The sequence below is a fragment of the Schistocerca cancellata genome, chromosome 7 (assembly GCF_023864275.1).
Source record: "Schistocerca cancellata isolate TAMUIC-IGC-003103 chromosome 7, iqSchCanc2.1, whole genome shotgun sequence".
Lineage (NCBI taxonomy): Eukaryota > Metazoa > Arthropoda > Insecta > Orthoptera > Acrididae > Schistocerca > Schistocerca cancellata.
In genome coordinates, this window is record NC_064632.1 from 424,179,940 (window position 1) to 424,195,769 (window position 15,830).

Sequence of the window (15,830 nt, forward strand, 5' to 3'; positions counted from 1 at the left end):
CTAGTGTGTTTATACATACGTACTTCATGAATTCATCAAAACGGAGAGGATGAACAAGCCATTCAAACATTATTTTTCCTTCCTCAATGCTTCCCATGTTTTCTGACTCCTCATGCCCATTTGTTTTTTCAAGATACTGATCACTGACAGCCGTATCTTCTTCATTGTTTTCATCTCCATCTCTTTCTTCCAGCTCTATAGTACGATTTGAGATTTTCTTCTTCTTTTTTCTCTTTGATTTAAGGCTATCAGTGTTTGCTGCAAACAGTATCATATTAATGCTGCTTATAATTCTTAAATATGCAAAAAGTTATATGTCCAGAATATGTTATTAAGTGTACATTGTAATGAAACAGAGATTCGCCTGTTGACCAGTAAAATACGACTAACATACATCATGACACACAAGAATTACATTACATATAAAGTAATAATTTTCAATTTACACCTATCACTGTATGCCATGAACAGTAATAATCATGCTACAAAGGAAAGTAACTTCTATACAATTTCATTAAAGGCCATTATTTGTTTGCACTGTGAACAATCTTCAATTTACTAGACTTTTATACACACAGGAACAGTGTATTTCGTATAAAATGGTAAAGCTTTAGCATTAACAATCATCATTATTGCAATTACATTGATCACTATTAATGTCAAAATATTAATCTTAAGTAGTTTGGCATTGCAAAACTCTGCATTTCACAAAACAATTTATGTAAAATATTTGTATTTTCTGCTTACCATGCTGCACAGATAAATTCATTTGAACTAGTTTCTATCCACTGTAAATTATGATAAGTCTTTATTACAACTATACTGTCAGAAAGCACACATTGTAAATAAACACATAAGGGACAAAGTTGTGCTAACCACAGAGAGAGAATTGTTAAGTAGTAGTTGTAGGTGCAGGTGGAAGAAGTTGTTATGGGGATCTGCAGTTTATTACTGGTTTGACACAGTTTTATGAACAAAAGGATCAAATTAACAGGTAATGTGTTTTGGAATTTCATTTAAAAAAAATAGGAATAAAGCAGAATCCAAAAAGATACAAGCCTTGGGCATTACATCTACACTCTGCAAACCACTGTGAGGTGAATGGTAGAGGGTATGCTCCATTGTACCAGTTATCAGAGTTTCTTCCTGTTCCATTCATGAATGGAGTTTGGGAAGAATGGATTGCTTGAATGTCTCCGTGTGTGCAGTAATTACTTTAATCTTATCCTCACAGTTCCTATGTGAGCGATACCTAGGGGGTTGTAGTACATCCCCACAGTAATCATTTAAAGCCGGTTCTTGAAACTTCATTAATAGACTTTCTAGGGATAGTTTATGTCAGCCTTGAAGAGTCTGCCAGTGCAATTCCCTCCCATGGACTAAACAAACCAGTGACCATTCGTGCTGCCCTTCTCCATATACATTCAATATCCCCTGTTAGTTCTACCTGGAATGGCTACCACACTTGAGCAATATTCTAGAATCAGTCACACGAGTGATTTGTAAGAAATATCTTTTTTAGACTGATTGCCCTTCCCCAGTATTCTACCAATAAACCAAAGTCTGCCACCTGCTTTACCCACTACTGATTTTATGTGATCATTTCATTTTATATCCCTACAAATCATTACACCCAGGCATTTGTATGAGTCGCCGATTGCAGCGGTGACTCGATATTATAGTCATAGGATACTAAGTTTTTTTCATTTTGTGAAGTGTATAATTTTATATTTCTGAACATTTAGAGCAAATTTCCAATTTCTGCACCATGTTGAAATCTTATCAAGATCTGACTAAATATTTACGCAGATTCTCTCAGACAGAACTTGATTATAGACTACTGCATCATCTGCAAGAGGCCTGATTTTACTGTTAATATTGTCTGCATAGTCATTAATATACAATATGAACAGCAAGGGTCCCAACACACTTCCATGGGGCACACCCAAAGTTACTTCTAAATCTGATGATTACTCTCCATCATATAACATGCTGTGTCCTCCCTACCAAAAGGTCCTCACTTGATACTCCATATGACTGTACTTTTGGCAATACGCATAAGTGGGTACTGAATCAAACGTTTTACGAAAATAAAGAAACACTGCGCATCTACCTGGTTGCCTTGATCCAAAGCTTCTAGTATGTGATGTGAGAAAAGTGCAAGTTGAGTTTCACATGATCAATGGTTTCAAAATCCATGCTGGCTGGCACAGAGGTGGTCATTCTGTTCAAGATACCTCATTATGTTTGAGCTCAGAATATGTTCCAAGATTCTATAACAAATAGATTTCAAGGATATTGGACAGTAGTTTTGTTGATCACTTCTACTACCTTTCTTGCAGACTGGTGACCTGTCCTTTTTCCAAGAAATGGGCACAATATTTTGTTAGAATGATCTACAATAAATTATAGTTAGAAGATGGATTAACTCAGTTGCAAATTCAGTATAGAATCCGAGTGAGATCCCATTGGGACCTGCAGCTTTGTCCAATATTAATGATTTCAACTGTTTCTCAACGCCACTGACATTAATACTTATTTCATTTGTCTTTTTAGCAGTACGAGGATTAAATGGAGGCAAGTCTCCTGGGTTTTCCTTTGTAAATGAACATTTGAAAATGGAATTAAGCATTTCAGCTTTTGCTTTGCTACTTTCAGTTTCAGTTCCTGTCTCATTCACCAGGGACTGGACACGGTGATGCCACTAATAGCCTTTACATATGACCAGAATATCTTTGGGTTCTGCGAAAGATCACCGACAATACTCTGCTACAGTAGTCACTGAAGGCATCACACATAGCTCTCTTGATAGCCAAAAGTGTTTTATTCATCATATCTTTATCTATGGCCCTACACTTTATTTTACACCTGTTACACAGTAATCTCTATTTCTTTAGAAGTTTCTTTACAGTGAGTGTATACCATCTAGGTTCTCTCTCATTATGAACTATTCTAATGGGTACAAATGTATCCAGTATGTGGTCAACTATTCTTTTAAACTTGAGCCAGAGTTGTTGTACATGCTCCCAACCTGTGGTGAAAGTTTCAAGTTCCTCACTGAGACATGACATTACTGATTTTTTATCTAGCTTACTGAACATATACATCTTTCTGCTTGTTTTAGTTGTCCTTTGGTAATCATTGCTGCCACACAATGTCATGGTCACTGATATTGGTTTTGATGTGGACATCTTCAAGGATGTCAGGTCTGTTTGTTGCCATTAGATCATCCAATATATTTCCATCATGAGTGAGGTTCCCAACTATCTGTTCTATGTAGTTTTCTGAGAAGGCATTTAATTGTCTTATCATGCTCACCACTAACAAAACTGTAATTTTTCCAATAAACTGTTGCATGATTAAAGTCTCCAACAATGATTATAGTATGATTGGGGAACTTACATACAAGTGAACTGAGGTTTTCTCTAAAGTTTTCGGTTACATCAGGAGAGGTGTCTCGTGGGTGATAGAAGGATCCAATTTTCATTTTGTGCCCACACCTAATACTGAGTCTTGCCTAAACAACCTCGCATGCAGCTTGAATTTCTGCCTCTGTGGATTTGAGTTTCTGGTCTACTGTGACAAAAATACCACCCCCATTTCCTATTTGCCTGTCCTTTCAATATATGCTTAAATTTTCCCCAAAAATTTCACTGTTATTGTTGTAACTGCGACCAGGACGGTCGCGGGGTAGCACTGTCGGAAAGCGCGGCGGGACCCGCAGAGAGGCCTGCAAACAACAACACAACGGAAAAGGACGAACACGACCAACGTATGACAGAACGAATACGACAAGACCGAACAACAGAATCACAGAAACAAACTAGTACACGAACCAAGAAGATAGCAGTCTAGCGCAAGCGAGGTGTAAACCGACGTAAGCGAGATTAGGCTGACTGGATGAGTGAGTGGCCGGCACTTAAGTATGCTCTCAGGGGCGCCGCTATTGGCCGCTGGGACCACGTGTTCCACTGTGGCGCCCCCACACTAAAAGCGGGCCAGGAGGCGCGCGCCGCCACAGGTTACGGTGCAGAGATCTCTATGGGTCTTCGACGTTCACGACATCTGGCGCGGTTTCAAATTCTGCGTCGTGCGGTACCAGAGTTATCAATTTCAGGGTTCAACCAGCTTTCTGTACCTAGTATTCACTGCTTTTGGGGAGTGATTCAAACTCTGGCACCTTGTTGCGAATGCTTCAACAGTTTACCATTAGGATTTTAATACTCTCACCTGTGGGAGGAATTTATTTCTATCTTACACTGATACTTTTAGGTTTCCTATAGCTATTGTTGTCTGGATTGGATGGAGAGCCATCTAATATAAAAGACCTTGTGTGCTCTCCACAAACAGTCTGCTACCCGAGTTGCAGCCTCTGCTGTGTAGCGCACACCTGACCTATTTAGGAAGACAATACAGTTCTCAACCCTATGGTGCAAGTCCAGGAAGTCACAGTCTAGAATGTCACAGAACCTTTGAAGCCTCTGGTTCAGTCCTTCCACTTGACTCGGAACCAAAGGACCATGATTAGTTCTGGGGACAATACTGAAAATTTTGAACTTTGTTGAAACTCCACATGCAAGACTGGTCTCCTCATTCTCTGCCAGTCGCTGGAATGATGCACGACTGACCTTTGAGCCCACATGACAGGCATCATTTTTTCTGACATCTGCCACAAACTGCAGTTGGATGCACTCTGTTCCCTTAGTGGCTTCCAGAACAGTCTCTTCAACAAGTTGTATGAGGTCCCCAGGCATATACACTGAGTGCGCCCGGTGTCTTTTCCTGCCCCTTTCTGCCATTTCCCTAAGGGGTTGCACAGTCACTATACATTTGACCTGCTGATGATTAATAGACCCTGACCCTTTTGCATTTCCCTCCTCCTGACAAAACAGGTTTCCCCAGAATAGCTGAAGTGAGTAAGACAGCACCTCAAACTCTTTGGTTACGGGGATCGGTACAATATCCTCAGTCCTCCTTGGTCCCCCAGGACGCCTAGATCTAACATTCACATGCCACTCGCAGTCAGGTGGATGGGTAAAGACAGATACTGTACTTCCTGCAGAGGGGGTAGCAAATGAGAATAACAACAGCTTGATCAGGTGCGGCTCGTAATTCAAGGCTCTGAGGCGGAGCCGCCCCAAAATATACGTTAAAGTAAATTTCGCAAGAACATATTACAAAATTTAAATTATCAGGACGAATTTCGCACATTTTCCATTCCGACTAAAATAACGACGGTCAACGTTTTTGGAACTGTTTGTATCGATAGATGTTTTCCGAACGGTTAGTAGTGTTTAGGCTGCGCCTTGGAACGTCCGTAAGCTGCATGTAGTAGCGGTTTGGGGGCGTGGCTTCTACATAGTACCGCTCTTTATGGGCGACCCGAAGGCTTAGAGCTTGCAGCCTAAGGGTGTCATACCAACCACCACACGTTTTTCACGTTCCACTACCTATGTAATGAAGGAATGCAGAGTGGCCGAAACTTCGCTATCCAATCTCTGTCTCTGCACATCTCTACTACGCCTCAATGCGTCATTAATCGACGTTTAGTATTATTGTTTTGATAATGTTTTACATAGTTGTTTTGTTTCTACCATTGGCTATTTTATCCACATTTAGAATAAGTTTGCAAATATCCCGGCAGAGTGCACTTGACTACCGTAACTACAGGCTCTCTAACCGTAACAACAGTACTGCCATCTAGCGAGAGTTTCATAAGTGATTAGAGGACAAAGCGCGCGAAATTTGTCCCGTGACTTTATTTTCCTTGCTTGCTGATGCTGACTGCTTTTGTTGATATCGTGTGATATAGCAAGTTTCTTTTTCGGAGTGTATTTTGCAAGATTTTAGTGAGTTTTACTTGCTTGTGAATACCTGCGACATACTGCGAGTGTGAAACCAGCGCAATATGAATTCAGTGTGCAATTTAGTAGGTAAAAACTTGGAACACGGACATAGGATGCAAGTGAAAGAACTTGGTGCACCCAGACCCGATCTAACGATCAATCAAGAACAGAAACAGTGCAAATCTAGGCAAGGATACAAACGCAGTTTTAATAGAGCAATGTACGATGCAGCTGAGTGGTTGAGTGGTTGTGTGGTTGTGAAGTGAAAAATGCATTTGTCTGTTTCACCTGTCTTCGTACAAATAGTACTGATAGTGCCTGGACTGAAAGTGGTATCACTGACTTAAAGAATTTTCACGCAAAGGTGAAAAAAAATAATTCCAGTGAAAAACACTTAACTTCGAGCTTTGGAGGTAAACTACAATAAACGCCTTAAATTTAGAACTGAAAACACCAAAAATATTAAGCAGCTGCAAAGTTAACATTCATCGCATTAAAGGCCTCTCCGAAACGCGTCTTTTCATATGATTTGCTCCAAAGTGTCAGAAAATGTAATGATGACGTATAAAAACACTAACCAAAGATTTTAACTCGAAGTTAGCTTCTACTGATATTTAATAAATACCTGATTATAGAAGACACAGTACGTAGAATTATGGGTAGAGAGTGATCTGCCCACCCCCCTCCCCCTGAATTCTTAGTTGTTTATGTCAGACTAATCTGTAACGTAACCAGAGGTCTATATTGGCTCCGACTGATAAATGCCGCAGCCTTCCCCAGTATAGAAACCACGAGCCGCGCCTGAGCTTGATCAATGATCACGGACACCTTCAATAAATCACGATAAATATTAGCACATTAGTGCATCATTACCTGCCTAAAAGAACTATTTTTGTATCTTTAACAGATAACTCTCACAGTAGAATGCAATGTATGACATAATTTACGTGATAAATGCAAGCAGAACTGTTACAACACAAATATATATATATATATATATATATATATATATATATATATATATATATATATGACAAGCTAAAAAAGAGGAACCTGTAAAAGATCTGTTTGCTTAATTCCTGATCAATCAGTGAAACTTACTTTACACAAGATGGAACACTGTCTATGGTCATATGACTGTGCATCCCCAACCAAGCCATATACACTACTGGCCATTAAAATTGCTACACCAAGAAGAAATGCAGATGATAAACGGGTATTCATTGGACAAATATATTATACTAGAACTGACATGTGATTACATTTTCATGCAATTTGGGTGCACAGATCCTGAGAAATCAGTACCCAGAACAACCACCTCTGGTCATAATAATGGCCTTGATACGACTGGGCATTGAGTCAAACAGAGCTTGGATGGCGTGTAGAGTTGCAGCTGCCAATGCAGCTTCAACACGATACCACAGTTCATCAAGAGTAGTAACTGGAGTATTGTGACGAGCCAGTTGCTCGGCCACCATAGGCCAGATGTTTTCAATTGGTGAGAGATCTGGAAAATGTGCTGGCCAGGGCAGCAGTCAAACATTTTCTGTATCCAGAAAGGCCCGTATAGGACCTGCAACATGCGGTTGTGCACTATCCTGCTGAAATGTAGGGTTACGCAGGGATCGAATGAAGGGTAGAGCCACAGGTCGTAACACATCTGAAATGTAACGTCCACTGCTCAAAGTGCTGTCAATGCGAACAAGAGGTGACCGAGACATGTAGTCAAGGGCACCCCATACCATCACGCCGGGTGATACGCCAGTATGGCGATGACGAATACACGCTTCCAATGTTCATTCACCGCGATGTCGCCAAACACGAATGCGACCATCATGATGCTGTAAACAGAACCTGGATTCATCTGAAAAAATGACGTTTTGCCATTCGTGCACCCAGGTTTGTTGTTGAGTACACCATCGCAGGTGCTCCTGTCTGTGATGCAGCGTCAAGGGTAACCGCAGCCATGGTCTCCGAGCTCATAGTCCATGCTGCTGCAAACGTCGTCGAACTGTTCGTGCAGATGGTTATTGTCTTGCAAACGTCCCCATCTGTTGACTCAGGGATTGAGATGTGGCTGCATGATCTGTTACAGCCATGTGGATAAGATGCCTCTCATCTCGACTGCCAGTGATACGAGGCCATTGGGATCCAGCACGGCGTTCCGTATTACCCTCCTCAACCCACCAATTCCATATTCTGCTAACAGTCATTGGATCTCGACCAAAGCGAGCAGCAATGTCACGATACGATAAACCGCAATCGCGATAGGCTACAATCCGACCTTTATCAAAGTAGGAAAGGTGATGGCATGCATTTCTCCTCCTTACACAAGGCATCACAACAACGTTTAACTAGGCAACGCTGGTCAACTGCTGTTTGTGTGTGAGAAATTGGTTGGAAACTTTCCTCACGTCAGCACGTTGTAGGTGTTGCCACGTGTGAATGCTCTGAAAAGCTAATCATTTGCATATCACAGCATTTTGTTCCTGTCAGTTAAATTTCGTGTCTGTAGCATGTCATCTTCGTGGTGTAGCAATTTTAATGGCCAATAGTGTATTATCAAGGATACGACACCACACCTTGTAGTTGATGATACGACTTGATCAGTCTGCCACAGCAGATGATGGGAACATTTTACATAATGGGGGCAGCCAAGAGGTAATACAGTGCTGTGGAGGGGGTAGAGTTGCTGTGCAGGGAGCTCTATTAAGAGGAAAGAATAGCCAGTTTTTGTTTTTAAATGGATTTGCCAATCATCAATATACACTGGCATCCAATACTAAAGCAACAAACAGAAATTTTGAAGGCTGCATTTATTTTGCCACAAAATAGTATAAATGGGTGATAGTAAAGCAGAAACGAAGAACACAGAATGTAAGCAACTGTGAAATGCATAATAGCACACAAAAATAATGTTCTTTTTTCCCAACTTAACAGACTGCACACACATTGGTTAATGTGCTCAGTAGTACGGGCTGTGACCACCTCTGGAGGCAATACAGACCTTACGTCAACAGGGCATGCTGTGAATGACGTCATCAATCTCATGTTAAGCCAGTAACAGCAATTCTTCCTGGAGGGTCTGAATCAGAGGCTGAGACGGTTCTGTGACCATGTGGGCTGCAGATTCCTCGACTTGTGCCATAGGGTGGTGGGGTTTCGGGTTCCACTGGATAGGTCAGGAGTCCACTACACGCAACAAGCGGCTACACGGGTAGCAGGGGTTGTGTGGCGTGGGCTTGGCGGTTTTTTAGGTTAGATGGCCTCGGGCAAGTGCAGAAAGGGCAACAGCCTCAACGGGTGCGGGGCAAAGTCAGGACATGCGGGGACCAAGCAGCAATCGGTATTGTAATTGTAAACTGTCGAAGCTGCGTTGGTAAAGTACCGGAACTTCAAGCGCTGATAGAAAGCACCGAAGCTGAAATCGTTATAGGTACAGAAAGCTGGCTGAAGCCAGAGATAAATTCTGCCGAAATTTTTACAAAGGCACAGACGGTGTTTAGAAAGAATAGATTGCATGCAACCGGTAGTGGAGTGTTCGTCACTGTTAGTAGTAGTTTATCCTGCAGTGAAGTTGAAGTGGATAGTTCCTGTGAATTATTATGGGTGGAGGTTACACTCAACAACCGAGCTAGGTTAATAATTGGCTCCTTTTACCGACCCCCCGACTCAGCAGCATTAGTGGCAGAACAACTGAGAGAAAATTTGGAATACATTTCACATGAATTTTCTCAGCGTGTTATGGTCTTAGGTGGAGATTTCAATTTACCAGATATAGACTGGGACACTCAGATGTTTAGGACGGGTGATAGGGACAGAGCATCGAGTGACATTATACTGAGTGCACTATCCGAAAATTACCTCGAGCAATTAAACAGAGAACCGACTCGTGGAGATAACATCTTGGACCTACTGATAACAAACAGACCCGAACTTTTCGACTCTGTAAGTGCAGAACAGGGAATCAGTGATCATAAGGCCGTTGCAGCATCCCCGAATATGGAAGTTAATAGGAATATAAAAAAAGGGAGGAAGGTTTATCTGTTTAGCAAGAGTAATAGAAGGCAGATTACAGACTACCTAACAGATCAAAACGAAAATTTCTGTTCCGACACTGACAATGTTGAGTGTTTATGGAAAAAGTTCAAGGCAATCGTAAAATGCGTTTTAGACAGGTACGTGCCGAGTAAAACTGTGAGGGACGGGAAAAACCCACCGTGGTACAACAACAAAGTTAGGAAACTACTGCGAAAGCAAAGAGAGCTTCACTCCAAGTTTAAACGCAGCCAAAACCTCTCAGACAAACAGAAGCTAAACGACGTCGAAGTTAGCGTAAGGAGGGCTATGCGTGAAGCATTCAGTGAATTCAAAAGTAAAATACTAGGTACCGACTTGACAGAAAATCCTAGGAAGTTCTGGTCTTACGTTAAATCAGCAAGTGGCTCGAAACATCATGTCCAGACACTCCGAGATGATGATGGTATTGAAACAGAGGATGACAAGCGTAAAGCTGAAATACTAAACACCTTTTTCCAAAGCTGTTTCACAGAGGAAGACCGCACTGCAGTTCCTTCCCTAAATCCTCGCACCAACAAAAAAATGGCTGACATCGAAATAAGTGTCCAAGGAATAGAAAAGCAACTGGAATCACTCAACAGAGGAAAGTCCACTGGACCTGACGGGATACCAATTCGATTCTACACAGAGTACGCGAAAGAACTTGCCCCCTTCTAACAGCCGTGTACCACAAGTTTCTAGAGGAACAGAAGGTTCCAAATGATTGGAAAAGAGCACAGGTAGTCCCAGTCTTCAAGAAGGGTCGTCGAGCAGATGCGCAAAACTATAGACCTATATCTCTGACGTCGATCTGTTGTAGAATTTTAGAACATGTGTTTTGCTCGAGTATCATGTCGTTTTTGGAAACTCAGAATCTACTATGTAGGAATCAACATGGATTCTGGAAACAGCGATCGTGTGAAACCCAACTCACTTTATTTGTTCATGAGACCCAGAAAATATTAGATACAGGCTCCCAGGTAGATGCTATTTTTCTTGACTTCCGGAAGGCGTTCGATACAGTTCCGCACTGTCGCCTGATAAACAAAGTAAGAGCCTACGGAATATCAGACCAGCTGTGTGGCTGGATTGAAGAGTTTTTAGCAAACAGAACACAGCATGTTGTTATCAACGGAGAGACGTCTACAGACATTAAAGTAACCTCTGGCGTGCCACAGGGGAGTGTTATGGGACCATTGCTTTTCACAATATATATAAATGACCTAGTAGATAGTGTCGGAAGTTCCATGCGGCTTTTCGCGGATGATGCTGTAGTATACAGAGAAGTTGCAGCATTAGAAAGTTGTAGCGAAATTCAGGAAGATCTGCAGCGGATAGGCACTTGGTGCAGGGAGTGGCAACTGACCCTTAACATAGACAAATGTAATGTATTGCGAATACATAGAAAGAAGGATCCTTTATTGTATGATTATATGATAGCGGAACAAACACTGGTAGCAGTTACTTCTGTAAAATATCTGGGAGCATGCATGCGGAACGATTTGAAGTGGAATGATCATATAAAATTAATTGTTGGTAAGGCGGGTACCAGGTTGAGATTCATTGGGAGAGTCCTTAGAAAATGTAGTCCATCAACAAAGGAGGTGGCTTACAAAACACTCGTTCGACCTATACTTGAGTATTGCTCATCAGTGTGGGATCCGTACCAGATCGGGTTGACGGAGGAGATAGAGAAGATCCAAAGGAGAGCGGCGTGTTTTGTCACAGGGTTATTTGGTAACCGTGATAGCGTTACGGAGATGTTTAACAAACTCAAGTGGCAGACTCTGCAAGAGAGGCGCTCTGCATCGCGGTGTAGCTTGCTCGCCAGGTTTCGAGAGGGTGCGTTTCTGGATGAGGTATCGAATGTAAAATTAGAGAGATTAGAGCGCGCACAGAGGCTTTCAGACAGTCGTTCTTCTCGCGAACCATACGCGACTGGAACAGGAAAGGGAGATAATGACAGTGGCACGTAAAGTGCCCTCCGCCACACACCGTTGGGTGGCTTGCGGAGTATAAATGTAGATGTAGAGTTGCTCACAAGTCTTTAAGCGCAGGTGGAGGACGCTGACGAGATGCAACCTGTCTGCCTAGTGCATCCCTCAACATGCTCTATGGGATTTGAATCGGGAGAGCAATCAGGCCACACCATATGTGCAATATCTTAAGTTTCCAAGAAAACATCAACCACCTGTGCTTTATGAGGTTGAGCATTATTGCCCACCAGCTCTAAGACTGGACCCACAGTACCTCACAACAACTGCACGTGAGTTCCCAAGAAGTCTTGATACCTTACAGCAATTTAGCCTTGCTGATTGACATGTACAATTTCAAGAAGAGGTGTTTGAGTGGTCAACATAATCCCTGCACACACTATTAAGGATCCTCCTTGATATCAGTCTCTTTCCACAATGTTTGGGTCCCAAAATTGTGTTCTACGTTCCCTCCAGATGCAAATTCATCAAGAACCACTCCCCAGACCAAACTGGGACTCATCAGTCGAAAGAATATTGGCCTACTGTTCAACTGTGCAGCTGAATTGTTAACAGCTCCACTCCAGACATTGCCTTCTGTGCAGATGTGGCAGAGGTACACATACATCAGATCTCTGACAGTAAAGCTCACTCTGCCGAAGCCTTCTGTACAAAGTTTGCCCTGTTACAACATGTGCAGTGAATGCTGCGAGGTCAGATGCCAGCTGCGCTCAGTCAATTAAAATTCAAGCAGACACAAGTATCAACTGATAATCATCTCTGAAACATATGTTCTTTATGGTTGGACAATTGTTATTTTCTCACACCCTCATTTAGTGAGAGCTTCGGATCAACTAATTCTAGTCTCCTACAGTGGCTAGTAAAGCTTGGGGTGGTGGCTACGTTAATATTGCATAACTCTGAACACCAAGTTTTTATGAGCATAGAAAGTGGCCATGGCTACATTGTTAGTGGCATAACAGAAAATCCAAATCATGGTGTACAACTACACTATGTACACATTGTTTAATTGAAAGAAGATTATAGTTCAACATAATGCCAATGAAGGTGTCAGTAGAGAAGGAGCACAAACATGAGTAGGACAATAACAGCTTATTAAATTAGCTGTGCCATTTTTAAAACAATGTCTCCATTTGACAATCTTTACATTTAATTTTTCTGTAACTTGGCAAGACCAATGAGACCTAAGTATGGATGATCAGATGCATCCCCCCCCCCCTTACACACAGTTATTACCTTCCCAAACTTCATTGAAGTTATGATGGTCTCCTCTTACATGTTCCTGAACATCCACCTGCAATTAATCATGAATTCAGAACCCAGTTAAAGTCTAGGTTGCCAGCACTCAAGGAATAATTAAGAAGTATAAACCGATATTGGTTTGGTTCCTGCTGATGCTATTGGTAGATGGGATTTCCCTAGGCACGGCCTGCTTCTCAACAGGTAAGGAAAGGGTTTATTGGCTGGGTGATAGCAAAATTTTTAGAGATTCAACATTGAAAAGAATTTAAGCTTAATAAGAAGCTCAGGCAAGCAGGTAATCTTAAAATATTACAAGACTCTTGTAAGAGGTTTAAAAAACAAAGTAGATGAGGTTCTTGTTTCTTAGGAAGATTTAGAAACTGAGGATGTAACAAATACATTATGTCTATATGATCATCATATGGTACGTATAAGAAAAGAGAATATGGATGAAGGATGACTTGTTATATATTATGTTAAATGTTATCACAGTGTGAAATATTTAGAAACTTAAAAAAAAAAGTGTAGCAACATTTAGAAGCAGGTGCCTGTGAGTTTAAACAAAATAATGGTACTTTTATAATTGTAACTATATACAGGTCCCTACTGGGAAATTTTTAGCTATTTCTGAAAACTCCGATTCTTTGTTGTGCTATCTGTCAGACATGGGAAGCAAATTATTATTTGTGGGGATTTCAGTGCAGATTTTCTGAAAGAGTTTGATACCTTGAAGTATTACGTGGTTCTTCAGATTTGACGTCAGTTATTGATTTTCCTAGGCCAGTAGTACAGAAAAGCAGCACACTGATAGATAATATTTTCATAGACCAAGATAAATTTAATCAACTAGGCTTAAGAAGGGTCTTTCTGATCACAACACACAGTTAATTACAATGCATGCTGTAGCTCCATACGGTAATGAGAAACAGTTCTCTAAAACGTTGCATTCAATTAATGATTTAACTATTGCAAATTTTCAGAAGAGCTTGCAGCAGTTAGATTGGGATTAGGAGTACCAGGAGCCTGACACCAATTTTAAATAAACTTTTTTCATGTCACATTTTCGGGTATATTTGGAAACAGGTTCCCTAACAAAACAGTGAAATGTAATTGTAATGAACCATGTAAAACCCATGGGTTACTAAAAGGACAAACATAATGTTGTAACTGGAAATGTATCTAATAGCAAAGAAGTGTAATGACCCAGAAAGAGTCAAATATTATACAAACTTCTGTACTACATTAAGATGGCCAGATGCACGCGTATTACGTCTAGATGTACGCATATTATGTCTGAGATTACCACCTCTGATAAAATTAAACAATCTGGAACATTGTTGAAAGGGAAATAGGGCAACCAAAACTGCATGAAGATTGTATTATCAACAAAATGAATGAAAAGTTTATCAACAAAAAGTCAAAAGTTGAAAATATTTTTCAGAATCATTTTTAAAATGTTGTGGAGAAAATGGGGTCCAGATGTTCATTATAAAGGGCAAGGCTATGTATGAAAGAGGCAATACCTATGCAATTTGATAAAACTGAAATTCTACCCACATCTCCTTTTTCATTTAGGAAAATAATTAACTTAATAAACTCATTCAAAAGCAAAAGCTTGCATGGAACTGACAGTAATTCCAACAGAGTACTAAAAGCTTGTTCCCAACAGACAAGTAGCATTCTCAGCGATATACACGGATCAGCCAGAGCATTATGACCACTGACCTACTATCGATATAACTCTGCCCAGGCAACAGCAGCATCACCTGGTGAGGAATGACTGCTAGTCACACGCACGCATGGTGCAAGTAGTATCAGTGAGCATGCTGTCCGTGTCTCGAATGCGGAAGGCGCGTGACCTATCTGAGTTTGACTGAGGGCAGATTGTGATGGCCTGGAGGCTCGGAACATGCATTTTTTGAAAGTGCACGGCAAGTTGGATATTTGAAGAGTGCTGTGATGAGTGTCTTCAACACATGGTGAAATCAAGTCCAGAGGTCATGGGGTTTGGCGGCCACCCCTCATTACAGATGTCAGGTGTTGTTGGCTGGACAGATTGGTAAAACAGGACAGGTGCGAACTGTGACAGAACTAACATCAGACTTTAATGCTGGGCAGAGCACGAAAGAGTTTGAACACACAATACACTGAAAACTCCTAACAATAGGCCTCCACAGCCAATGACCCATGCTTGTGCCAATGTTAACACCACTTGGCAACTTTGACTGAAATGAGCATGTGACTATTGCCACTGGATGTTGGTGCATTGGCAGACTGCTGCAAGGTCTGATGGATCCTGATAACTTAATCATCATGCTGATGTGAGGGGGAACAGCTAATTGACACCTGTACTGCAGGACGGAGACAAGTTGGAAGCGGCTTCATTATGCTCTTGGAAACATTCATGTGGGCGTCCATGGTTCCAGTGGAGCTCGCGCATGGCACCATTACGGCAAAGGAGTATTGTATGCTGGTTGCAGACCACATACACCCCTTCATGACAAGCATGTTTCCCGATGGCTGTGGGTTTTTAAACAATATTATGTTCCATGTCAGAAGGCCAGGAGTGTCATGGTGTGGTTCCAGGAACACAGTGGTGACTTCCAATTGTTGTGCTGGCTCCCCAATTCGCCAGATGTGGAACTGACCAAATACACCTGGGATGTGATTGAATGTGAAATCAGATATC

General features: G+C 41.4%; 1 protein-coding gene across 2 annotated transcripts in view; it reads right to left on the bottom strand.

The window, feature by feature from the left end:
- LOC126092334 (ribosomal oxygenase 1) overlaps positions 1 to 15,830 on the bottom strand; it is a 63,344-nt gene that overhangs the window by 35,584 nt on the left and 11,930 nt on the right. For both annotated transcript variants that reach the window (XM_049907870.1, XM_049907871.1), the window contains exon 3: positions 24 to 258. In XM_049907870.1, coding sequence (XP_049763827.1) covers positions 24 to 258 — 235 coding nt within the window. The remainder of the gene's footprint in view (positions 1 to 23; positions 259 to 15,830) is intronic.